This window comes from Rhinolophus sinicus, chromosome 15, assembly GCF_057876585.1.
Source record: "Rhinolophus sinicus isolate RSI-liver-muscle chromosome 15, RSI-T2T, whole genome shotgun sequence".
NCBI lineage: Eukaryota > Metazoa > Chordata > Mammalia > Chiroptera > Rhinolophidae > Rhinolophus > Rhinolophus sinicus.
The window spans coordinates 7,246,097-7,274,027 of NC_142515.1; the positions used below are offsets into that span (position 1 = coordinate 7,246,097).

General features: G+C 39.5%; 1 protein-coding gene across 1 annotated transcript; it reads right to left on the bottom strand.

Moving 5' to 3' along the window:
- Positions 1-27,907, bottom strand: ACADSB (acyl-CoA dehydrogenase short/branched chain). Its single transcript, XM_019714935.3, has 11 exons — positions 27,749-27,907; positions 15,017-15,176; positions 14,715-14,815; positions 12,036-12,242; positions 11,336-11,506; positions 10,487-10,612; positions 9,194-9,286; positions 6,660-6,749; positions 3,000-3,137; positions 2,208-2,307; positions 1-1,495 (listed from the first exon to the last, which is right to left on the bottom strand). Exons 1-11 carry the CDS (start codon positions 27,788-27,790, stop codon positions 1,425-1,427), a joined length of 1,299 nt encoding a protein of 432 aa, XP_019570494.2. The 5' UTR covers positions 27,791-27,907; the 3' UTR covers positions 1-1,424.
- Positions 27,908-27,931: the final 24 nt, after the last annotated feature.

The window sequence follows — 27,931 nt, forward strand, 5'->3', positions numbered from 1 at the left end:
TCATAGACACAGACAACAGTTTAGTGGCTACCAGAGGGTAAGGAGGGGAGGGAGGAGGTAGAAAAGGGTAAAGGGGGTCAAATACATGGTGACGGAAAGAAATTTGACTTTGGCTGCAATGCAACACACAATGCAATACAGAATTGTACACTTGAATCCTATATAACCGATGTCATCCCAATACATTTAATAAAAAAATAAAATCATATTGGAACCAAAAATAAAAGATCTGCTGAAACTATCACAAAATGCATCTCTTATACAGGTTAATTATCATAGCAAATTATATTGCTTTAGTTTGTTAGAATAATTTTTTCTTCAGTTACATGACCAGTTACACCCTTATTTCCCAGCCATTTTCAGGTACTTACAACTAAAACTTTTTGATTTTTTAAAATAATTTTTTTTCAGTTTGTACCTACTGTGTTTTCCCGAAAATAAGACCTGGCTGGACCATCAGCGCTAATGTGTCTTTTGGAGCAAACATTAATATAAGACCTGGTCTATAATATAATACTGGGTCTTACATTAATTTTTGCTCCAAAGACACATTAGAGCTGATGGTCCAGCTAGGTCTTATTTTCGGGGAAACACGGCAGTTTAGCAACTTAGAATTGAATCTATCCCATAGAATTGCCAACTATAACAAGTGTTTCTCTGATGCCACAAAATAAAGATATAATAGGAATGTAAACTAGCCATGTCTATTAGTATGTCTTTATTTTTCCAAATTCTTTTTTTTTGTCCCCCTTCTTCCACCTCCCTCTGCCCACTCTGGTTCAAGCCGTTGCTTCTCAGTCTGGTTGTGTCGGACACAGCTCACTGGCCCATGCTGGTATTATGAGCCTTGTGCTCCCTCTGGCTGAGGCTGTCGGTCACCAGTCGTCAGTCGGCCGCTCACAGCAGCTCATGCTGGCCACTCACGCTGGCTGCCTGCCAGCTGCTCATGGTGGCACACAGTAGCCCTCTGCAGCACTCAGCAGTCCACAGCAGCCCAGCTCCAGGGAGAGCTGTTCACAATCTTAGCCGTACAGGGCGCAGCTCACTGGCCCATGTGGGAATCGAACTGGTGACCTCGGCGTTAGAAGCATGGCGCTCCAACCACCTGAGCCACCAAGCCCGCCCCTATTTTTCCAAATTCTGATAGAGTAAAACCCCTATATACCCTGAAGCTAGAATAATATAGAATTTTAGAAAAGGAGTTTGAGAAAATATGGATGCATTTTTTTTCTCAAATTTTAAAAATGATTTCCTGTGCTTAAGCTGAACTGACTGGAAAGATAAAATAGAAAAGGTCTATCCCAAGACCCAGGACTAAGGACTTAAATTCCTTCAGTGCTGTGGTGTTTAACTGGCCCCCAAAGGCACAATAGTTTGAAATTTTACATCAGTGACATCAGGGAGGGGCCCCACTCCTGTGGGTGTCAGTATTCTGCATTGATGTGCTTTGCAATGGTGTTCAGCTGGATATTCGAAGTTCCTTCATAGATTGTACCTTAAACGAAAGGGAGCAAAAGGAACAATCAGGAGTGTTTAAGCATGTATACAAGAAATAGCTCTACAAACATCACCTCTACATTTGCTGTGAAACTGTTACTGGTAACATTCAATGTCCCCTGAATGTGCTACTATCCGACAAAGTAATTCTGCCGAAGAGATGATAATTTTCCACTTGGAAATGAGATTTTGTTCCAGAATCAGTGTTAAACAGGTGAGGGTTTCCTGTCAATGCAAAAGCCTGGCCTGTTATTCAGGAGCAGGCAGCTTGCAGTACTGCTGTGTTTCTATCTTCCTATTTGGTGGCAGAGTGCTGAAATGCTCAGGAGGCTTGATTAGGAACTCAGCTTCTGAAGTTAGAATTCAGGCTTCAAAGAATTTTGATGAATTAAACACATCAAAAAATATTAACACTTTTAGTAAAAGAAAAATTAAGGCAGTAGATTTTGTTCTAGTTTTACTAAAAGACCTGTTGAGGCATTTAAAAAGGTGATTTGATGTTCTTAAAACTATAAATCCATTTTTTTTGAAGGAAGCAGTGGGGAAGACACGCAGCCACAGAAAAGGAGAGCCAATAAACACAATGCTGAAGAGATTAAAATTGCATCTGACTCGGTACAAATAAATAATAAATATCAACCCAATACAATAGCCCAAATACCTACGGAGGCAACAAAAATAAAACAAATTGGGAAAATAAATCTATTTACCAATCTTTGCATCTCGGAAGTATTTTTCCACAGGGTAATCTTTGGTGTAGCCTACGCCTCCCATCCACTCAATACACTTACTAGTTGTTAGTCCTGCAACCTATCAAAAAAACAAGCAGCAAATTACTCACTGAAACCACATCACTTATGCATTACAAACACTCTTGCAGTGAAGTGGGTGGGGTGCGTAGATAAAGTGGAATTTGGATTAGTCTGGCACTGAGCAGGGAGGTTGAGGCAGGAGATTCAATTTTGGGGCTGAAGAAGTTAAATGAATATTTGAAGCTATGGAATGAATAAGATATACTGTGGAGGCCGGGAAACAGCAGCCCAGTGATTTGGCTGAGTTCTCCGGCCTACGTCTAATGTGTTAAATGTAGAATGCATCTGTGTGAGCAGCAAGCGTCAAAAACATAAGCGATCTCTTCTTGGAGTTTCCAGGACACACTATCTCCCATGGCATTGCTTTTGCTCCAACCTGGAACCATGGGGTGATGCTATCAGTGATGCCAGCACTCAGATGAGGCCAATCTGGGGATTTATGATGGGTCCTCTCCTGAATTGGGTGACCTGGTTTCCACGTAAGATCTCGCGGAAACATTGATATGTCAGAATCAAAGCACTTTCCTATGGATGCTTTACTTTTTTTTTTTTGCTTTTCTATTGTAGGAACTGGAGAGTTGATGTTATTTTACTTGAAAAACAAACAAATGTTCAACCAACATTCCTAAGTGAAAAGGTTAATAAATACCTGGGAAAAAATGAAGGCTTATTTATTTATTTATTTATTACCTCTGATGCATAGTATTTGGCCATAGATGCTTCTTTTATGAATGGCCTGCCGGCTTCTAAAAGCCTAGCAGCGTTGTAGGTTAGCAGTCGTGCAGCTTCCAGCTGGGTGGCCACCTGAGACACTTGGTGGTGAAGCCCCTGTAACATTCAGGTCAAAATTAGGAATTAGGAGTCCCGAGATCACAGCTTATCCTCCAAGTTCTGCCTGGCTATGGAACAGACTCCAAAGATACCCCACAGGAAATTCATACTCAGTTTGTAAAAAATACTTGAAAATCTGCAATCTAAGATGAAATATGATACTACTACACATGTTGTTTCTTAAAAAATTTCAAAGTTTATATGATTCTTTATAATTGTCAAGATTTAAAAAAATAAATGATCACAAAATTACTTTTAAAAAATTGACTGTTGATTATTTTCACTCCTTTTTATGATCAAAATTGAGCTTCAATCCCAGCAAAACAAAAATTTGAATATATTAGGTTGGTACAAACATAACTGGTTTAAAAGGTTAAAAATAACTGCAAAGACCACGATTACTTTTGCACCAACTTAATGTTTTTTATTTGCTTGAAAGAACAAAATTTTGATTCTGTATATAGCCTCAAGGCATTAAAAGATGCAAATGAAGAAATATTGGAAGCATCAATGTTCTTATAGTATTGCATTGACTCCACTGCAAGACCCACAAACAGGTACCAGTTTCTTTAGGGTTATAGAGAACAGAAAAATAACTAAAAAGCACCCTGAAGAAATCACTACCACTCTGAAATTTTAGAGGGAGATTAGGAAAAATGAGTGAATTAATGAGTGAGAATAGAAATATTAAGTTTATAGTTATAAGTAATTTCCTGGAAATATGGCATAGATATATTCATTACCACCAAAAAGTTTCTTGCCAAATGCATCCACCTGCCCAGATTATTTATTGAGAACCTACTAGATTCCAGACAGTGTGCGAGAAATGGAGACATCACATCAAACATTACAGTCAGAGTTCCTTGGTCTTATGACTTCTACAGCCCAATAGGGAGAACAGACAGTTAAACTGTGACATTGTGTGATGAATGCAAAGTCAGGGAACCTCCATTGAGACAATTACTTAACAATCCCAGGGATCGCCTTTCCTAAACAAAAAAGAGGAATAAACTGGAGGGAAACAGCACTGCTCACAAATACACGATGAGTGTTCTCTTTCTGTAATGCATGATATGCACAAAAAAGACCATGTTGCATCTCTGTAGGTTATAAAGCGTACTACAACACTGAACACCCACTAACCTATGTATAGAGCAAAAATCTTCTTTTTTATGGTATGCCTTTTTTACTGAATCTATGGCATCTTTTGAGGAAAACAAATTTGGTAGCCAAATTCACCATTCTTATCAGCTTTTATGATTAGCCCTTTTTGTGTCTTGTTTATGAAATATTTTCCTATCATGAGGTCACAAAGATATTCTTCTAAACTTAAAATTTTGCTTTTTATGTCATGTCTTTAACACATCTGAAATCTACTTTCTGTGTATGGTGTGAGGTAGGGATCCAGTTTCATTTGTTCCCACAAAAAAAGACGATCCCCACTCAGTAGACTGCAATGCCATCTCCATCACATATCAAGTTTCCATACATGGATGGGTCTATTTCCGGCCTTTCTGTTTTGTTCCAGTTAATTCGTCCATTTCCATTTTAATATCACTGTTCTAGAAATTGCTATGACCTGTTATGTGGAATGCAGTGATTCCAATTATTTTTGACAAGTACATTAAGTTTAATTAAACTGACAGTTGCCATCCATGTTGTCTACTCCAAGGATCATAGTAGCGTGTTTCCCCGAAAATAAGACCTAGCTGGACCATCAGCTCTAATGCGTCTTTTGAAGCAAAAATTAATATAAGACCTGGTATTATTATATTATATTATATTATATTATATTATATTATATTATATTATACCTGATTTTATATTATATTAAAATAAGACCAGGTCTTATATTAATTTGTGCTCCAAAAGACTCATTAGAGCTGATGGTCCGGCTAGGTCTTATTTTCGGGGAAACACGGCAGGCACCATGACAGGCAAGTCTCCAGCCCTGTGAGAACTCAGCATCACCAAGTATTGGCTCCTTAACAACCTTGTGAACACAGGGCTTGGCATGGAGAACATACTCAATAAATCTACACTGGATGAACAACTGAAAAGAAGTAAGGACGAAGAGGCTTGATCTCTATCGTCAAGGAGCTTGCAGTCTACAGGAAAGATTGCATGCAAAGCAAAAAACAAACTACTCTGACGAGATTAAAGCAGTTAGGAAAAACCTCTACCTTGCTTTTTATGATCAAGTTTCCAAGTTTTCTTTTAAGTACTCATACTAGGCATCTTTAGAAATGTCATGATTATACCTGTTAGTACCGCTGGCCCCTTTCCCTTCCCACCTTCCCGCCCTCATCCAATATACATGGCAACACTGCTTCCTGTGTGCAAAGGAGATCAAAAGCCTCCTTCAAAACTGTCTTCACATTCTGTCCCCTTTGGCGCAATCTGTGGTTTCTGGCTCTGAGAAAGCCCTCTAGTAGAATAAAATGAAAATTAGACCAAAAGTCACGACAAAAAGCCCCTGTAATTCTGATACCTTCCTAGCTGTATGACCTTGGGAACTCAATCTCTATGTGCCTCAGTCCCCATGTGTAAGATGGGGTAATGATAGCATGAGCTGTGGTAGACCCTGGCCAGGCCTGACATGTTCAGTCTTTTTTAGACCTTGAATCGACCGCATGCCCACAGCTTAGAATCTCTACACATGTGCAATTTGTGTGTGCTCGTACAACATCTAGTTATTATCATGGAACCGGAAGACAATGCAGCACGACAGAGCTACTCAAGGGGAGATTTTGCAAACAAGTTAACTCTTCTGGATTACTACGTGATGTACTTGGTAAGCTGTGACTCCAGTCTTCCCCTAAACTGTAAGATCCGATGGGACAGAAACACGGAGAGGAAGACCGCATATTGCCAGCAATTAATCCCCACTACCTGGGAAGCTCTGAGAAGCCACGCCATGGGAGCAGGCCGGTGTTACCCAATGTGCTTGACTAAAAGCATCTCATTTGCACTTTCTGCAGCCAACTGTGCCTTTCATAAGACGGATGTGTGAAAGTGTAGTCTTCTGAGGATTACTGCGTGGCTCTGGCCTGATTCCTAACAACCGTGACATTAACTGAGCACTTGTTAGACCCAGGCAATGTGTTAAACACTTTACACCCTGGAGGATAGGGAGTATTATCTTTATTACAGATGAGGCAGTTGAGGCTTAGAGAGGTGAGGTAACTTGTCCAAGGCCTAGAGCAGTAAAACACAGAACCAGGAATTGAACCCAGGATGTCTGACTATAGACCCCATGTCCTGGAACTTACAAAGCAGTGAGGAGACAGCTCGAAAGCTCTCACCTAGATATCCTGAATCACGCCACAGGGAGGCCTCAAGGACTACTGATCTGCCCTTGGAGAAGGTCAAGGCATTCATAAGTATCCTCCCTGAGACCCATTCCTTCCTCCACTACACCTCTCCCTTTAAAATCCCGAAGGTATTTCCTTTGTGGCTCTATAACAACAGGAAGCAGGGAAAGTCCAGTTCAGTAGAAAGAGTCTAATAAACACATACCTGAAAGTCAAATATTCTTTTTCCAAATTGTATCCTTTCTTTAAGATATGGAATAGTGTAGTCAAAACATCCTTGAGCCACTCCCAGCATCTGTTAAAAAAAAAAAAGACCAGAATTTCTTATTTTGTTCTAAGTTTATACTTTTAATTATTCAAGTTATAAATTCCTTTTACAGGCAAATTGAATAGTTGGGGTGGGGAAGAATTAGAGATCCCAAGGTAGGGAGGTGGAAGTAACCTTCACCCACGGCATTTGTAGAACTCAGCTTCCAATTCATTGGGAGGAAATTTGGTGATTTCATATGAAAAGGAGTGTATTTAATTCCAGCGTCCAAGTAACACCCCTGGCAAGGCTGTACTCACATAACCAGCTTACTTTTTAGGAAACCCCTCCTTTAAGCTCTGATTTTCCAGGCACAAAGTGAGCCACAGAAACTGTGCTCAGATCTGGCTTCAAAGGTTGTCGAGTAGCTCCCCCTAGTCCCTCTGGAAGTCAAATGTGGAAGGTCACTTCTTAACCTTCTATCTCCCTGTCCATTTTGTATATGGTCAGGATTAATAACAGCTTCCGTGGAAAGGGCATTAGAATATGAAAGAGCAGTGCTTCTCAATCCAGCTTGCAATTAGAACCCTTTGGGGGTAATTTCATAGAAAAATACCCATGTAGGGGGTCTAACAACTGAATCCAAACCTTGGGAGTGAAGAAGGTGAGTGTGGCCTGAGCACCAGCATTTTAGAAACTTCTTAGATGATTTAATACAGAGCTAGAGTTGAGAACAACTCAGAGAGCATCTGGTAACAACGTGTTTTTGTACACTTGAAGAACAAATCAGGATGTGACAATTTTAGCTGAATCGTCTCACTGCTAACCAATCTCCATAGTCTACTGAGCTAGTCAAGCTAAGAAGGCAAGTGGTTTCTAAATTTCAACGTTAGGTAGCCATTAAATCATTACATGATTATGTCAAACTACATAGGTTTCAGAAAAGGGGAAAATTAATAGTTACAGCTTTTGGGGGAAATGCCTATAAACCTATCAATATTTCATTAGTGTTTGTTCACATTTTCCTTTAGCCTTTTATTTTGAACTTTCTGAAAAATAGAATATTATGCTAAAAATTAAAGGACAAAAACCACCCCCCACAAAACTCTAAAGTGACAAAGTGAGGCAATGACTCACTGCACTTCTGGCTATGAGCTAAGATAACGTCATTGGACTCTTATAATTAAAGTGTACAGTCTGTTAATGATAACCTGTATTGACATGAACATTGAAATGATCAGTTGTCAATCAAAACAGGCCTTTCCATCTCTGCAAAATGTTTTCACTATAAATACTGAAAAACTAAATTCTCTTCGACTATGAGATTTGAGGATGGATGCCTTCAGTTCACTGCTCTATGCGCGTCTTTCTCTAAAAGGCACCCATGGTATTAACCAAGAAATAATCACTATTTGACCTTAACTTTTAATTAGGTTATAAGATAACTTCGAATAATTAGACTCAAGCCCAGGCTATGTGTTTTACTGCCAGAACATCTATATTATTTATATGCTGGGGAACAAGGAGATCCAGTCCTGTGGTTTTAATGTCATAGCTGAAGTTGAATTACAGAAAAACTTTAAAAAGAACAAATAGGCCAATTCCCTTTAGTAACATATTATCTAGGTTTGTGGGTTAAGTTTTGGTCTAAGAATATTTTGTGGGCAAATTAGCAGCAGTGAAAAAAATATCTAGTGTGATACTATAACATTTAATCCAATAGCTAAGTATATATGTAACATCCTCAAAATTAAAAGCTCTTAAGTTTTTGAATTTTGGGTACTCACTGGTTAAAAATAAATAACTAAATAACTAAATAACTAAATAACTAAATTTGATAAAAATGACAATTTATAACAAAACCAAAGACTTTATTCATTTTATTAATCTAGAAAATAACTGACATCACTTAGAAAAATGTAAAATGCATTATAAAAGGCAAATTTAGTAAAAAAATTGAATAGTTCTCATCTTACATATCTTATTTAATTGTGGCTACTTTATTTCAAGTGTCACACACAAAAAAATTGCCCGATTTTAACATGCAAAACAGGGACCGACAAATATTTCATTATCTATAGATTAGAGACTTTTACTACACGGTAGAATACTATTTATTCTTAACTTAAAAAATTTCTTCCAGAATGAATTTTATGCTTTGAAAAGTTGATTTTAAAAAAAATACCATACTTTATTTATGATATATTTTAGAAGTTATCGATCCAGGTATTGGGTAATACTTTAATGTTCTCAAAGCAGAAAAATTGTTACCACTAAGCCATTGTTTGGTTTTCAGGACATTATGTAATTGACCAAACTGGAATTTTAAAGAAATCATAGAAGCCATTCTTTCACCTCATGGAAGGAAAGGGTGCCATCTTGTGTTCACAAGCTTCCAAACACACATTGGTTTTACTGCAGTTTTTTCTTTCTACCTTTTAACTGACCCACACTATGGAAGAATCAAGTTAAACGGCTAAAATCTGACTAACCTGTGCAGCAATTCCTATTCTACCTTTATTAAGGCTCCCTATGGCGTACTTATAGCCATGTCCAACGTGTCCCAGGATATTGGTTTCCGGAACCTGAAAAAAAAAAAAAAGTGTAGTTATTTCTCAATTTAATTTGACACAATTCATTTTGACTTTGTATTTTTAAATGCACATATACTCCCAAGTCGTGTGATATTACTGTAGCATAGTACTTAAGCTCCAAGGGAATTGTCAGCAGCGGCTCTGTCTCGCTCTAAATTGTTTCCCAGACAGGTCTCAGGGACACCGGATACTACTGCATCCTCCAGAGGCTAGCACACACATTTGTTGAATGAATGAATGAATGAATGAATGAATCTAGAAAAAGGGAATTCTCATACAATTCATCAAGAACATAAATGAGTCACAATTTTCCCCAATCCTTATCCATATGCTATAGTATGAGATAACATACTAGGAATTACACAAAACATGTCAATACTTGCTAAAGCATGGGTAGTGAACCTTTTTTCTGTTGAAACTATTACCCCATAAAACTTAAGTGATATATGTCTGTGTGTGTACATGCATGTGTACACAAGAGAGAGGAGAAAGGAGAAAAGAAACAGATTAAAATGTTTATTCATAATTTTTAAAAACCTAGACTAGGAACAATAAAAAAACACATTTAGCTTTACGATGTGAACTTTTAGAAAAGAGAACGGGCAGAATAAAGAAAAAAGAGAAAGTAGGAAGAAGGATGACAGTTGGGGTGAAGTAGCGAGGCTCAAATGACATCTATGAAGACAGTTCATTAGCGCACACACTCAACCATGCGCAAAAAGCTCAAGCTCTAATATTAGTAGCAGATAAGCCATCACAACCTGTTCTATTCTGTAAGCATTCTGGCAATCCTCTCTGCCTCATTTTTAATGACTCAACTTAGAACTGTGGGGCACTCCCTGGTTGTTTTCCTCTCTCACTGGGCAACATCCCCATCTCATGGCCTTTGGGGTCCAGACACCACGCTTCCTTCTCTGGAGCCATGTCTGGTTCACAAATATCAAGTTTATAAAGTATAAACAGGATTATTTCTCGGCGATGGCTCTTGAGGCCAGCTGCTGGGCAAAAAGGTTTCTACTCCTGGCCTAGACTCTTGTAAAAAGTACATCTAATCACAACCTAACCTAAAAACAATGTTCAAGAGTCCTCTCCTATGCATGTGGAATGTTCGGACACCTTTCTTACACGTCTACAGTTCCATGCAAGGCTTATTTCACATCAGTCTTTTACTGGGAAGTCTAAGATACCCACCTTGACATTTTCAAATGTTAATGGGCAAGTGGAAGAAGCTCTGATGCCCATTTTGTTTTCTGCTTTCCCTATGTGCAGGCCTTCAGTATTGCGATCTACTATGAAGCAGGTGATTCCTTTATACCCCTAAGAAGATTTTAAAATGCTGTTATCACTTGGACTGATAAGATCCCATTTCCAAATAGTTCAAAATAAACAGAAAATTAAAAATGAACTTTATAAGTAAATATGAATGGACACAGAACTGCAACACGTGCATTCTGAAACCAAAGGATCAGAGGACATTAGGTTCAAAATCAAGAACTGTACCACTTCTTTTACTTTTCCAAAAACGATTATGGCTGTTAAAATTATTAAGTTATACTCCAGTATTATATGATCATGAGAACACCATGTTTTTTATTTAACTTTATTAAATACTTTAAAGTTTTAAAATTCAATTCAATTAAATGTTACATTAAAGACAAAAGCTAAAATGTATTTATTTTGCTATATGTCTATGTTCCAACTGAATAAAATATTCTCAAAACTAAATGTACTAAGTAGGTACCTAAATTATTTATTAAATAGAAAATTTGAAATTCTACAAATGTAAAGATTACCTTCCTATATAACATATTAGGAGATAATTAATAAAGGGTCCTCCATGTACAATAATTACATCAATAATATTTATTTTAGGATGTTAGTAAATAAGAGGATGAAAAGATGTCAGTTGTCTAACATTTTCAGTACTGCAGAGAATGAACAATTTAAGACTGAGTCCTAAAAAGGAAGTGGAAGTAGGAAAAAGATACAAAGAGAAAAGATGAGGGGGAAGAAGGGGAGAAATCTTGTTTTCAAGCTCACCATGGTGGGATCTACATTAGCCATCACCAGGAAGAGGTCTGCATACTCAGCACTGGTAATCCACATCTTTGACCCATTGATGACATAGTAATTTCCCTTTTTATCAGCTCTGGTCTTCAAAGCAAATGGATCGCTACCTGCTCCAGCCTCTGAAAGGCAGAAACTTCCTATCTACACACAAGAGGGAAAAACATCCCAAATTAAAAACTGTTTTTAGACCATGTATAACAAATACTCACTTACGGCAAAATAAACATTTGTAAATCAGATGTGTAGCTACCTTTACAAGTTTGTACCTATCAAAATAGTAATGATATTCTGACTATTATTTTCCAAAATATACCTTATTTGTCTAAGACAGGTTTAAAGACTTAATTAAAGACTTAAATTGGTTCTAATAATTGCAGTAGAAAGACATCTCAATGTAAATGAAACTGCCAACGAAGGTGTTAGAAAATATAATTGAGACAAGAAAATAATAATTTTATTGTCTCAGGATTATTCTCCAAATTTCCAAGCGGCAAATGAGAGGCAGAGTATACTTTTCTAGTGGCATTAATTTCTTGAGCATTGCTTGATTAATAAATGGTGCTGCATTGTGGTCTGGGATAGTAAAGCCAATATTGCAGTTATTTTCCTCCCGAAAATATCCTAACGTTAGGAAAGATCAAATCCATTTCAACAACTCATTTCAACTCACTTTTTCTGTAGCTAGTTTGGTCAAATAGGTAGCCTTTTGTTCTTCTGTTCCATGTTTTCTAAACAGCTCATTAATTACTGTGTTCTGGATGTCACAAATCAAAGCCACAGATGCATCAACTTTGGCTAATTCCTCTATCACTAGGACAGAGGAAAAAAATGAAGCTCCTGTTCCTCCATATTTTGTTTCAAGGTCAATAGCCATCAACTGAAGGAAAAACAAGGAAACACAGATTAAGAAAGTTATTCGTATATGGCAAAATTTCTTCCAAGAACAAGTTAAAAAATAAACTGTAACTATATAAGTTCTTAATTTTAAAATTTTGCATGCATATCTTATTTTAATTTGGTATGACTATTTTGCTGTTTTAAGTAATAAAATATATATAGATAACAAATTATATATATTTGAAAAGGAAGAAATTACAAACTACACCTATCATTTGTTTCCATTTGTGATCTAAAACACAAAAACGAGGTAAAATGCTTTGAAGGATAATGGAATGGAATGAGAAAATATCTAATATAAATATGTTCTGATGATATTTACTGCTAACACCTGCTTAAAAACTGTAGGTGGTTGTTTGGGTTGGTTTTTCAAAATGGCCCCCTTTCTACTGATTTCAATGTAATAAGGAAACTGAAACAAGTACCCTACACCTCCGTGGGAATGTCTAGTTTCAGTCAGGCTCCTCTACCTTGACTCTTTCAGCCAAGATAATAATGAAATGATCATTCCTTTCAGGCCATTTTATCAAGTCCAGACGGTCGGCAGACAACATTTGGAGGTGTTTTCTGGAACCACACTAGGCAAGGCCCAGGTGCCTGCTGGACACAACCAAATGCTGGCCCAGGCTTTCTAGTAACTGACCGTTGAGTAACTATTCCTAAGTCATGAACATGAGACTTCCACTGTAGCTCCATTTCAGGAAGACAATGTATGTATGAGTACATGTAATTCAAGACCCAAAGCTGTCAACAGATGAAAGGATAATGCTTTCTATCCTCTCCACTTTTGGAATTCCACCATGCTGCAGTCTGAGTTGTAGTTGTTATGTTTTAAGCTGACAGGAAACTTAGCTGGTCTGAAGGTAGAACCACAAGGAGAGAGGATTTAAATGGGGAGAGAACCAGAAATGATGTTCTATGAAGAAGGACCGAAGGGCTAGGTATGCCTGAAGACCGAGGAGGGCATGATAACTATCTGACCATATCCTGAACAGCTATCAGAGATACCGCTTCTCTAAAAAAGTCACCAATTTCTCCTTCATTGCAAACACTGTTTTTGTCCCCTATCGTGGCCAGTGACAACAGAACTGCGACAGCAGGAGTTGGGAGTCAGGGGAAGCTGAAGAGCTGGTGTGGGATGTGCCACCACGCAGACCCTCCTGAGGATGCGACATCTACACAAGAGCAGGATGGGGGCTGGCAGGCAACTAATGGCTGCCGATGGCCATGAACCCCCTGCTGGGAGAGTGATGCTGACACCCTGGAACAATAAGACTTCGCAGAGAAGCCTAGAGGTTCTGCACACCATGAAGATGAAACCTGCCCGAGAAATGGACTCGCACATGTAGACTGACCCACTGTGGCTCCACGTAAGATCCCACTTTCCCAAGAATTTCGCTGTTGAAAGCAAGTTGGAAAAATCACTACTATACGTGGTGTAAAAAAGCTGTCTCTTTAAAATGTGACTAAATAGGGGCAGCCAGTTATCTCAGTTGGTTAGAGTGTGATGCTAAAACACCACAGTTGCCAGTTTGATCCCGGCATGGGCCACTGTGAGCTGTGCCCTCCTTAAAAAAGAAAAAAAGAAAGAAAGTGAATAAATAAAACCAGTGAAGTGGCAAAGGCTATTTTGCAAACTGAATAACAGACAAGATTTAAGCCAATGGCTCTGAATAGGAGCTATTAGTATTCAAAATAAAAAAATAAGTGTTACTTCACACCTATGGAGATATGATGAGGAGTGCATTGATTTTGAAAATGTTCTCCTCGGGTGGTCCCCCATGCTGATAACCTCTCCCTCTGCCCACAGACAGAGCAGTTCTACTTGTAGCTATTTTACATACTGTGCTGCTATTAAAGGACTCTATGACTTAAAAGTTGGAAATCACTTGCCTTGGGTAATTCAGATATAGTCTTTGCCTCTAAGTTTACCCACATTCATAGGGGTTCGGGTAGAATACATGCTATACTCTGGAGTTTTACTAAGGCAGGCTTTCATAATCCGACATTACTGAGCTGAATAATTCTCTGTGGTGGGGGCTGTCCCATGCGTTGCAGGAGGCTTAGCAGCACCTCCAACCTCTATCCCCCTGGATGTCAGGAGCACCCCCAGTTGCAACAACCCAAAATACCTCCAGATACTGCCAAATAATCTCTTGGGGACAAAATAGCCCATGCACAAGTACCAATGGTCTAAAAAAGAAACAAAAAATCCCTCTCTCTAACTTCTAAATTTTTACTTGAAAAGCACAGCATTTCTAATTTAAAATTTTAATTCAATTAAAAAAATCTTTAACTAGGATCTCAATCTAAAAGACAACACAGGTAATTCTGACTAGAAAATGAAGAGTTCATTGTGCTATCATTACAGTTCCTACATTGAAAAGTATGCAGACATTTTAACACTGGAAAGTATACAAGTTTCAAACTGGAAGAATGATGAGTTATATACCCCCTGTTGAAATAATCCTTGTATTAGTGATGGCTCCATTTTTGAATTTTCATCCATTGTTGAAACCAAAGGAGCAACTTGTTCCTGGGCAAATTTTTTAACTGTAGGAGAAAAAAATAAAAATACTGGTAAGTCTTTATTCTATTAGTATGACATGCATCAATTTTTTTCAAAAACGTTTTTAAAAATTCCATTCACAAATGCAGATGAACAGACCTGCCAATCGTGTCACAGGCCATGTAATTTCATATGCAGACCCCACTCCTACTCACAGAAATAACAAGGTGAAAGGGATTCCTCACCTGTGCCCTTTATCATCATCTCCTCATCTGTAAATGTCTGCAGGGGGGCGCAGGGTAGCCCATCGTTTGTTATACTGAGTAGAGCTTCTGACTGGGAAGAGTGTAGGACGCGAGGAGGAGTTTTCCAAGAAGACAGGCAAGTTGGGAAGTTTCTTCTTAGCTACAGGAACAGTCCCATTGAATAGGAACACACATAAGGTAATAAAAGTGTCAGGACATCATTTGTTTGGTAATATAAACCATTATTATAACACATTCTTGTATGTTGTGTCACCAAAGTAAGGGAACTTAACATGGCACATTTTATTTTATTTTTACAACGCACAACAGGTTAATATCTTTAATATATAATGAGCTTGTACAAATTTATCAGACCCTAGTAGGTAAGAGCAAAGGACGCTGACAATCCACTAAAAAGGAAATACAACTGCTTAACATGGAAAGATGTTCAACTTTGCTAGAAATCAAAGAAATGCAAACTAAAACACAGTGCTATGTTTTTCATTATCAAATTAGCAAATAGTTCGCCAGATGATAATACTCTGTGCTGGCAAGAGGGTAAAACAGGCACATTAATCCTTGCTGGTGGCAGTGTAAGTGGGCACATTTCTGGAAACCATTTTGTCAATATGTAGTAAGAGCCTCAACAAGTTTCATATTCCTTAATTCAATAAGCTTATCTCTGGGAATCTATCCTAAGGAAATAAAGGGACACTGGGAAAAAGCTTTATGCACAAAGACATGCTCAATTTCTAATACTGAAAAATTGGTAACAGTATAGTGATCAACCATTGGCACTATTGTCCATGTACTCAATGGAGTACATGGCCATTTCAAAATTAGTGAAAACATGGGGGTGGGGAGCCTGGAAGGAAAAACACCAAAATGTTAAATTTCACTTTTCTCTTTTCCTACTTTATTTTCCAAAATGTCCGTAATGTGTAGGTTCGCTGAAAAGACCTACAGGTTGTTACTTGTTTATGCAAAGGAGTTAGTGATGTTGCAATAAGGAGTTGGGATTCCAGTCTCTACTGCATCTGCGCTGTGCCGACCGTCACCAGACCATGCTGTTAGGATGCTGAGATGACATGGGAGATGGCAGCTCCATTCAGTGGACCTGCCCTGAACCCCAATCTTCTTGACTGGCAAGCTTTGGTGGTTGGCCCAACAATCTACGCTATGCTTCCTTCCCCGGATCCCTACCTTGTGCCACCATCTCTCAGCTTCTTATCTAATGCTTCCTGAGCAGAGATAACCTGGCACATTTTAAAATTTACTGTCTTGTGAACAAAAACAAAATTGGCTTGCTAACACATATCTCCTTTATCCAGCAATGAGCTGTTCTAAATAAACGTTCTTCAAATTAACTTTTACCTTTGAGGTAACAGAGTTTTCTAGTTGGAACTCATTTTAAATCCATAGCTAGTTTTGTTTTTTTCGGTTTCTCATTAGTAAGACAGCACAGCATAAGGGTTAAGAAAATAGGCTCTGGAGTCTGAAAGAACTAGTTTGAAACCCTAGGTCTGGTATTAAACAACTATGTGATGTTGGGCAAGTGATTTTTAACCTCCATTAAAATCTCTCAGTCTTAGTTTCCTTCCCTGTAAAATGTGGAGTTTTGTGAGAATTAATAAGAGAATCCACATAAAGGGTTAAGCATAGTATGTACCATATGGAAAGCGCTCAGTAAACGGTGAGGACTGATGAGTCAGAAAGAGTTCACGAGAACAAGTCTGGGAGCTAACAGGACTAGGTCTGAGTCCCTGGCTAACACTACACCTGCGGGCTGACAAACACCAGGACAATTTTCAGAGGAAGCCAACTGCAACAACAGTTCTCAGAAGGGGCCATCTGCAACTAGAAACAACTGTAAGATGACTAGCCCCTGCATCCTGCAGAGAAAAATATTAACACCCCAGCTAAACAGCAACCTGTTCCTATCAGACTCTGCCCTGGCAAACTCCTTTTTGCCAGTATTTCTCTTTCAAACAAAAACCCACAACAGCTGTCTTCCTTAGACACTGAAATGGGCGTTCTCTCTGCCCAACCTTCAATAAAACTTTGCTTTCCTACTTTGACCGCTGAGAGTTCAGCAGTGCTGAGAGTTCCGCAGTGCTGGCCCTAACAGCAGCAGTCGTAATAGTTACCTAGTCAAACTGCAAGGCTAGCTTTCCTTGCCATGAATGTGTCTCCCTATTGCAGTGTCTCAAATCTTTGAACTTGACAATTCTACTCAGCAGTGGATTTGCTACAATTTTATTGAAAAAAGAGACTATCCAATTTTAAATGCTTGTTATTCCTTTCTAATTTTATTTTGCAGAATATTAGTACAAGGGAAACAAATAAGGAATTAGTCATTTCCTGAACTTAAAAACTTGCCACGCCAGACACAAAAGATTACATATATATGGTTCTTTTTATATGAATTTACCAGGACAGGAAAATCCACAGAGGCAGAAAGTAGAGTAATGGTTCCCTGTGGCTGTTGCTGGGAACAAGGAGTGATTACAAAAGGACACAGTGACCTTTTGGGGGTGATGCAAATGTTGCAAAATTGGATTGTGGTGATAGCTGCACAACTCTGTAAATTTACTGAAAATCATTACTGTATATACTTAAGAAAAACGGAATTTTATGGTATGTAAATTATTCCTGAATAAAGCTGTTTAAAGAAAATTAGTGCTTTCCTTTTATGCAACAAAAATTAAAAGAGAATGTACCGAGCATGTGCCAAATGCCCGAGAGCATGTATTATGTACAAAGAGGAACAAAAAGGTTGCCAGTTTCTCCGAAACTTACAGACAGGTAGACAACATACAGATCCTGGAACAGGCTGTTAAGAATCAAGGCCAAGTTTTTCAGGATTAAAAAGCAAATGTATTCATCATAGCAATATATTTTCTTAACGATAATTTTGATTCTACACCAAAAAGCTTACTGATGTAAGTAGAAAAAAGACATGAGTTACCATGTTTGAAACCATTGTTAATCTTTCCTACACATACATAAACCTTTGTAATTATGTGCCTAGGAGAACGCGTATTCTGCTCTGCTCTGGATTTAACTGGGGAAAAAAAAAAACATTGGCCAGACAGAAGAAAAATGTGTATGTCTCAATTTTTCTACTTAATTTTGTTTTGTTTTGAGAATTAGGAGACAGATAGTTTAGGACAAAGTTGCATGGAACATTTTGTTTTTCTCGTGAAAAGCCAGAGTTGGGACATGAAAACTTTGGACTTGAAAGAAGGGGAGGGGGATACATGAGGTATTGTCTTCTTCCTGATGAAACAGATGGGAAGAATTAAAAAGAAGGATAAGGAGAAGAGAGGTGAGAGATGGAAGTGCAAAGGGGCTCAGGGGGGAAAGGAGTGTTGCAAAAAGAGAGTGAGCTGCAGCAGTACGCCGAAAGGAAGAACTGGGGAGACGGAAGGGAACTATGGAGAAGGGAGAGAGGTAAGTGTGGGGTGCAATTCTGCTCAACTGCTGGTGGTGGCGTCTTAGAAGGGTCCCTCAATATGTATCTGAGTGAATGAATAAGCCGACTAGTCTTTGCCGCAAAATGCTCATGAAATTAGCTATGGGAAAAATATTAGAAAAATTTGCCTTCATTGGCTGATGTTAGATTTTGGTTTGCTTTTTGTTTTCTCGTATGAGAGACTGCATGTGAGGTGATGGTTAGCTTTTGTCTGTTAGCTTTTTGTTCTTTTGTTCCCTCACATGAGAGAGTGCATGTGGGGTGATGGTTAGCTTAGGGTTAAGAGAATTTCTCCCTCATCTCAGCCCCGGTAGGAGACATATGGGATCATGTTGCTTTCTGTCTGTTTCGCCTGCATCAGCAGATGAGGTAGAGAAGTAACTAAGTTACATCACAGTGACGATGACAGGCATGTTGCCAGGCTTTGGAAGGGCTTGGGCCGATGGTTCCAGGCAAGAACAGTATGTATTCTTTGTCCGAATTAACTGACCCAGCTGTGGAAGGTGAGGTTATTGAAAATGGTTATCATAAAATAAAGTGGCTATATGCTAAGTAAATGGAATCCATTTTTAACAAAAGCACGGAAAGGTATTCCCTATACGTTTGGGCAGAAGAAAACTTTCCCTTTAATATGACAGTCTTTGATAAAGGAAATGTTTTGTTTCCTCACCTTTAACCACACAGCCTGAGGTTTCCATGATGATGTTCGACTGTCCCCTGTCCTACAGTGTGACCGCAGCCTCTGCGGCTGTGGTGTCCACTCCATCACAACGATTTCCCAGTTACAACCCATGGCACCACAGCATCACATTTTTTTTTTTTTTTTTTGTATAGAGCAGCAATTGCTACTTGAATGGAATAATGGTTATTTATGCCTTGCCAAGTATTTTCCCCCCTTTCTTCCGCCTCCTCGCTCCCCCCACCCCCCGCCCCATTCAAGCCGTTGTTTCTCAGTCCTTTTCAGAGTTTGAGTCTGATCTGTTTCCTACTCAACCAACCAGGGTTCTGCTACACTTACAAGCACTGATGATCAAACCTGGGTCTGCCGACCCCTGTGGACAGAACAAAAGTCCATGAACTTGGATGGAGTTAAAATGACATCTTTAGTTCACTAACCTCTAACTGAAATATAGCATTTCCTTCAATTATGAATGTAGGCAACAAGTCACAGTACTGTAAGGAGTTATCTGTGACTCTGTCACCAAAAGAAATGAGATATTTTAATATCACATAACAGTTAGTGCAAATATCTTGAAATACTGTCATTGCTCATTACTACTGCTGCCAGATCTTATTTAAGCACATATTATTATATTACAATTAAAAATATTTTTATAGCTCTTATTATATTTCCTTGGTTATCCTATATATTTATACATTGTAAAACATTTTGAGTAAAGGTCTATAAACTTGACTACACTGCTGTATTCCTTTCACCAATGGCACAAAAAAGGTTAAGCTCTCATGACTGCAGAATATTCTGGTAAATCTTTTGCTCAGCTCATTAAGTTTAGCCATTATGTTAGTCATAACCCTTCTCCTTTGTGTTCTAGCATAATGAAGTATGGTTCCAAACATTCTTAAAGTGCTTCAAATCTAGAAGCTTCTACAATGTATGAAAGGCAAAAGAAGACACGTGAGAGAAGTTGTGCTAACCTATGAAGAAAGACCCACCTAGACTTTTCCAAAGGAAATGTTTCGATGTAACACAAGAATGCTTCACCTTAAATGCATAATTTCTGGCTCCCACCAAATGTGCCTCCTGCCTCTTTCCTGCGTGTGCGTGTGTGTGGCTTTGATTCCATTCCAGCACGACCGAGCTCAAGAGGGTCACCCTAGCCTTCCCCTTTTTTTATTGCTAATGTCCTTCTGACAGTGAGAAACCTGGCTCTCAAGATCTAGGATGAATGTACTTATTCACACCTAACACACAGATAAAATAGTTTCAGAACTGCTAACACATACTCCTATGAGAAACAAATTTACCAGTTAGAGTACAGTGATTGTGGACAGTTCCTTCCGTCTTTAGCCTTACAGCATCTAGTGTTGGGGCGGAAAAAGAATTTTCCTTTTATCTTTTAAGTTCTTCTGGCTGGTGTAACAATCAAATGGACATGAGAGAAATTATCAGGAGAAAAACAAATTAAAATTTAATAACATGTATACACAGGAGAGACCCAGGAACACTCGCCTCATCTTAAACACCAAAAGGAAGATGTTGGGGTGGACAGTCAGTGATGGGACAGTCACAGAAAAAGCACAGTAAACAAGGGTCAGGTAATGCAGGTTTAAGTCCACCGATAGTGAAGGCAGACCTGGTACAGTGAGGGAGACACCCTTACAAATGGAGATTTCCCCCACAAATGTAAATGTCCTTTACTAAGTGTAACTTCTACTTGGTCTTTAGAGCTTCTCCCAGGTGTGCTGTTTCTTAAAATTAACCAGCCTAAAATAATACTTATGCCAAAGAGACATATCTTGGGGTGGTAAACGTTGCTCCCCTTCACCAGTCAAAACACTGTTCCCACTCCTTTCAATGTGGTTGATTCATTTGTAATGATACTCCGACCCACCCCAATGTGTGGCTTTCCCCCACAGCAACAAGCCACTCTGACACCAGCGGAGAGTCCGACAACTCAGCTAATTCCTACACTGTCTACCAGGAGAGAGCCGTCAGATCCCACAGGTGATGGGCTCAGTCCCACAAGACCGCCCCCACTCCAGATGCCAGGCTGTCACCTGCATTTCTGACTGACTGTAATGTTTAAACTGGGCAAAATGTTTGAACTGGGCCTAACGTAGCACTGGATCCCACACACCTGTTTACAAAGCCAACAGGGAAGCAGACATATGACTATGTACTTAACTGAAAATTAAAGACATTCTTTAGAATTAGCATCACTATTAGCTTATTTGCACCTATAAAAATTCCTTCCCTAGCTTGTTAACACCCATAGAAATGCCTCCCTTCTATACATGTAATTGTTTCCCTTCCCTTTCTCTAAAAAATTCTTTGTCTTCACCTCCTAATCCAGACTAAATAAGGGCTTCAGTCTGAATCAGCACTTCTTGAATAGCTATTCTTTTGGGTCTCAAATGCTTGTTGCCTCTCACTTTGGCCTTTTATTGTTAGGTTGACAAAATGAAAAACCTAATGCTGCAATGAATAACTTTTGACCTACATTATTTCACATCTGTGACTGTCTGTAGCACAAACTGGAAGCAGGAATTCTATATCAAATGGCAAAATGAATGAAAAATTCTCATAAAATTTCCCAACTTGTCCTTTGCAGCAGTTAAACGCCACTACCAAATGTTTAAGGGTGCCTGTTTCCAGACAAGCAGAAAATTCCAAGATGTTCTACCATGTTTCCCCGAAAATAAGACCTAGCCAGACAATCAGTTCTAATGCGTCTTTTGGAGCAAAAATTAATATAAGACCTGGTCTTATTTTAATATAAGACCGGGTATAATGTAATATAATATAATACAATGTAATATAATATAATATAATATAATATAATATAATATAATATAATATAATATAATATAATATAATATAATATAATAATAATAGGTATAATGTAATATAATGTAATCTAATATAATGTAATACCAGGTCTTATATTAATTTTTGCTCCAAAAGACGCATTAGAGCTGATGGTCCGGCTAGGTCTTATTTTTGGGGAAACAGGGTAAATTAAATTACACCAGCTGTAGAGTGAAAGAGACAGAATTGTTAGTCTGTTAATGGCTGGCTGTTGGCCAGCTAACATGACTGCTCACATTCCTTCCATTGTCGATTGGAACTTCAGATTAATTTCCAGGTGGTTATTTCCTGGAAACAACCTATTTTCACAGGTTATTTTAGCCAGGCACCACCGAACTCCAGGAGCCTCCGCTTGCTTACATGTGAGCTTTCTGGGCTGCAGCCCCAGCCAGTGCACAAGAGCGGACATTTCTTTATGTGGACTCTGTGCCTACTCCAGAGCTAGCCCAGGCTCCCATGCCTTTGCCTATAGCTCACGTAAATCCTTTCAGACTACTTCTTTCCTCCTCCTATTGATGTATAAAACACTTGCAGGCTTCAGGAGGACAGACATGTTGTGTTTCCTACCTCGTCATGCTGCTAGTCTAGACTCCATGCTCCAAGACCTGTCTTATTTTTGGCTAGCATTTTGACTCAAGGAAACCTTACTTTCAAAAAAAGACTTCAGCCGTGGAAGTTAAATTTTTTGGTGTTTAACATTCCCTATAGCCTTGCCAAAACAACTTGCTGGCCAATTTCTGGATTTCTGCATCCGTCTGATAGGTGAAAAGTTGTATCACTAAGTATTTGTAGCTCCTAAGAGTTCGAGCCCTTTTTCTTATGTTTAAGAACCACTGTATTTCCTTTTCTGTTTATTGTTAATTCACATCCTTTGCCCATTTTCCTATTCAATTTCTCTTTTTTCCTTATTGGAGCTCCATGAAATTAAGGAAATTAGCTCTTTGATGACAGGAGTTTGTCATTTGTTCCTTGACTTTGCTTACAGTTTTGTTTTGTAATACAGAGTTTTTGATTTGTTATGTTGTTTGAACGTTTCTTACGTCGACAGTTGTCAAAAATAATCCTTGGTGGTGACATCCAGCTTTTAATTAGAATGACCTTCCTGACTCTAAGATAATAAAGGGATTTGTTTTTAGTATTTTATACATTTGATTTTTACATTTAATGTGCTTTTTTATATAGGCTAAAGACAATAGATGCATGAACAAATTTAATCTTTTTCTCAGTCCTTTTTGACTTACAAGTCCACAAAGATCATATAACGTCTACGCTAGATAACTACTTAGAGTGCTCACCCTTGGTAAGCACATTTTGATGGTATTTTTAATGTCCCCTTGCACTGATTCAACTTTATGGATCAAGGAAAGGTAAAATAATATTTTATGATACAATTAAATGTGAATAATATTTAAAAGAAGGGTTTTTTTTAACTCAAATAACCAGGATATCTCATTTTCCAATCTCGCTGGAAATTAAAGAATGTTTTAAAAGTAAGTCAACACAGTGAGATATAATCGCACATGTGTCAGCAGAATGGCTAAAACAAAAAAACGAATGACAGTGGGAACTGCTGGCAAGCATGAGGAGAGACTGGATCTCTCATACATTGCTGGTAGGATTGTAGAGAGATAGTTTAGCAGTTTCTTTTAAACATGCAATTAGCATATGACCCAAGAATTTTACTCCTTTAGAGATATTAATCCTAGAGATATAAAAACAAGTTCAAACAAAATCCAACAATGAAAATGTTCACAGTAACTTTGTTCATAATGGTCAAAAACTGGAAGGCTAGATGTCTTTGAATGGGTGAATGGTTAAGCACTTATGGTATAGCCCTACTAAGGTGTGGGGACCCACTTGGAACGACCAGGTGGGCATAACGATTATTTTAAGCTGAGGACAACAGAGATTCAACAGATGAAGAAAAGTCTTCTTGGGGCTTCCCCTATCTGACTTCTGGGCAATGAGGCTACCATAGGTGCCCTCTCGGGGGAGTTTTATAGACAGACCACTCACATCTGTATAGACAAACATTGCCAACTACGTGGCCAACTGTAACTGACATCCTACGTTCATTCTCCTGCGTTGCTTTTCCATCACTCACTCAGAACTGTCTGTAATGTACTCCAAAGGCTCCCACTTGTACTCTCCTTTCTTTCCCTTGGATGTCCCACACCCATCTGTGGTTTTACCTACCACATCTCTAATATATACATATAATATGCGTATTAAAACTTCCAGTTGTTAAGTTTTACTGACACTCTGTAAAGTTTAAAATCTAACACAGAATTTATCTGTTCCCCCTAAACTAGTTTTCTTCCAAGTGTCCGGATCTCTGCCCATCACTAAACCACTCCATTTAGAAAATGTGCAGTCCATCTAATTCCTCCATTTTAAGATAATCACTGAATCTTCTCAAGTCTTCCTTCACTAATGAGTCTTCCTTCCGAAGCATCAGTGGCATTACCCTAGTTGAGAGCCTTGTTACACTACAGGTGAACTTTTAAAATGGTGTAAGTGGTATCTGTGATTTCAGGTTCCTTCTGCAAGCTACTGACCATTTTATCTTGGCAAACAGCACCTCAGACTGGAAATAGCTCCCATTGGAATCGTGTAGATCAAATTCTACAGTCAAGAAACTGGATGTAGCAAAATTCAAATTCACGTGACCCAACTCCAGAGTCTGTTTTTATCACACATGAACAGTTTCTATTGTGTTTTCCCGAAAATAAGACCTAGCTGGACAATCAACTCTAATTCGTCTTTTGGAGCAAAAATTAATATAAGACCCAGCATTGTATTATATTATATTATACCCAGTCTTATATTATAGTAAAATAAAACCAGGTCTTATATTAATTTTTGTTCCAAAAGACGCATTTGAGATGATTTTCCGGCTAGGTCTTATTTTCGGGGAAACACGGTTATTTACCTCCAAGCTCTCCCTACCCAGAGGCCAAACATGTCCAAATAAAGTATTGCTGACTTTGTTGAATAGCAGAAAGCTAAACAGCAAGATTTACAGGTGCAGTTTGGCAGGTATAGCAACTATGTCGCTATACAGGATTAATAGTCTTATACAGGATTAATGAACAAAAAATCACCTGAAAAGTATTTTTCAAGAATGACCTCTTGAAAAATATCAAGCTGCCTAAAATGCTTTGGAACCACTGACTGACTAAGTCAATTTTGTGCTGGTCAAACAAAACGAATAGGTTGGTTATACTCTCTCTGTAGGAGAAAGATCTTCTCAGGAGGCAGGTGTGAGCTGAGGGTGTGTTGCAACCTGATTTTTGTGTGACGAGAGGGCCCTGCATACTGCCTCCCAGTTCCTGATCTGGGAAATGAAGTCACTAACGGCTGCTTCAGAGCGTTCACAGAAAGTGTAAATAGGGTAAGTGGATGGAAAATGCTGCCCCTGGTCCACAGTAAATTCTCACTAAATGCTGCCTCTCCGTTTATCTTTGGATAGGGACCAAAATTAGCCTTGCCTTGAATTTCCCTTCCCTCCTTGCCACTTGCTACAATAACTATCTAACTAAACCATAGCCATGCTGATCTATCGGCAAGGCTCAAAACCTTCCATGGCTCTCCATAACCCAAAGGATAAACTCCAAAATGTCTTAAAATGGCCCCATGCCCCTTTCCTTTAGTCTTCTCCCTACTCCTTTCCCCATCCTAAAATCGAAACCCAGCTTCCACAGAGAACCTCTCTCTCCCCTAATGGTCCTAGTCATTTCTCCTCCTCTGAAGCCACAGGCAGACTGTGGACCCCTAATCTGTACCACACCTAAATGATATGAGGTTGGCTGGATATAGTTCTCACCTCCCCACCAAAAGGTAACTTCTTAGAGGCAAGTGTTTAGGGTCTTGCTTCCGTCTGCCACAGCACCCAACGCCTCATGCGTGGCAGTGATAAGAGCTAATATTTACTGATAGCCGACTCGATACTGGGCACTATTTTAAGTGCCTCACACCTACATATGAATTTATGTGACCTTTACAACTACTCTACAGGCATAGGTACTATTATTTTTCCAATTTTACAGGTCAGGAGACTAAGACCCAAAGAGGTTAAGTGACCTGCCCAAGATTATACTGCTAGGAAGTGACAGGGCCTGGGTTCAAAGCCGAGCACTCACCCTACCCACATTCTTCATAACTGTGTTGCAGTCCACATCCCATCAGTTACACTGGCTAACTTACGTAAATAACCTTTAAAACCTATGACGGACGATAAGCCACAAGAAAACCAACAAATCCAAACCAAATAGGTGTCTGATATCTCTAAGGAAGGGGAGGAGGCAGTAGTGCAGGAAGGTTAAGTTTAGAAGGAGACCAGAGTTACAATACCAGCTCCCGTCACTTTCTGGCTGAGTGACCGAGCAAGTCACTTAAATCTTACTTGGTTCTGCATCTGAAAGATTAAACTACTTTTTAGGATGGTTGTGAGAATTCAGTGATGCAAGTAGAGCACCAAGAACATGCCTGGCACATAGTATATGGTCAATAAATGTTGGCTCTAAAACAAAAAGGGTTAAATTGCGAAGCCCAGGCAATTTGCTTTGCTAAACTATTAAATAACAATTATAAAATAGTATTAAATAGAAACCATAAAAACATATCTTTGCGACAATATGGTAATGAGGTTTGATTAATTTTTACTGCCTCAAGTCTGTAAAACAAGTACCTTTCATTATCTCTAATTAAATAAAGAGTCCTGCCTCTGGGCATAAAACTGTAGCAGAGTCAAAGAATCTTTCACTCCTTAAAGCAAATGAACACGATATAAAATGTAAACAGCCAGCAGTGAGAAAATTCCCAAAGAAGTGTACTACAAACGGGAGCGTCTCCCAATGTGTGGGGTTCTGGAAAGCACGCCACAGGGCAAAGGGCTGAAGAGACTAGGAACGTTTAACGTAAAGGGAACCCAGACACAAGAACTGTTGAAGATGCAACAGTTTGTGTAGGTCCAGAGGGCAGAATTAGGTACAACAGGTGGATACTCCCGAGCGGGTTTCAGCTCAAGCCCGAGGAAGCGGGAATGGGGTCCCCTGTGCCGTGATGAGCTCATCCAAGATAGACACTCAGGCCCCAGCCAAGAGATGGGCGCCAGAGGGAAACCTCTTTCTGGCCGTTAAGTCCCACCAACTCCGAGGTTCCTTCCTAATTTGGGAGCAGGGCCGCAGAAGGGAGGACAGGGAAACACTCTGCTAGGAATGAGACTATGCCTATTATTTTAACAACCATTTTTTAGGTGGGGTGTGTGCGAAATATAATCATGGGGGAAAGGCAGCATCCGAGAGGTGACATTTCTGCAAAATGCCTCCAAAGATCCGAGACTCGGTGGCTTCCCGGGCTCAAGGGTCAGCAGAGGACGCGCGGCAGCTGTAGCTCTCCGAGCCCGTGCAAAGCGTTTGCTCCGCCGCAGAAGCTTCCAGGCCAGCCCCGGGACCCTTCTCACCAGCTGCCACTCCCAACCCTAACGGATGCCGAGGGGATGCCGAGGCCAGCTCGGCCGGAGGCTTGGAGGGAGGTCTGGGTCGTGTGTCAGCCCGTCGTGAAGGGTCAGAGACGGACCCGGCGGAGGGAATGAGGCTCGGGCCCGGGATGCGGGGCGGGGGCCCCACTCCCATTAGGAAAAGGCTCCGCCGCTGGGGTGAAGGTCGTCCCAGACTCGCCGGACGCTCGCCACCAGCATACTCACCAGCGCGCGGCCGCGCAGTAGTCGTACTGCAGCTCCCTCCATCGCAGCCACAGACCCGGAGGCGTCGCTGATTGCTCGAAATCGCTCCTCAGTCACAGTGTCGCAAGACAGTAGCCGGAGGCGAAGAGAGCCAAGGCCCCGCCCACACCGCACCGCCCCCCAATAGGCTCCACCTTATAGCTC

Excerpts from the sequence above, each read along its gene's own strand:
- ACADSB (XM_019714935.3), bottom strand. The coding sequence starts at position 27,790 with ATGGAGGGAGCTGCAGTACGACTACTGCGCGGCCGCGCGCTG. Across the intron at positions 9,287-10,486 it reads TAACATTTGAAAATGTCAAG|GTTCCGGAAACCAATATCCT; the intron begins GTGGGTATCTTA and ends TTTTTTTTTCAG. Across the intron at positions 6,750-9,193 it reads GAATAGGAATTGCTGCACAG|ATGCTGGGAGTGGCTCAAGG; the intron begins GTTAGTCAGATT and ends TTTTTTTAACAG.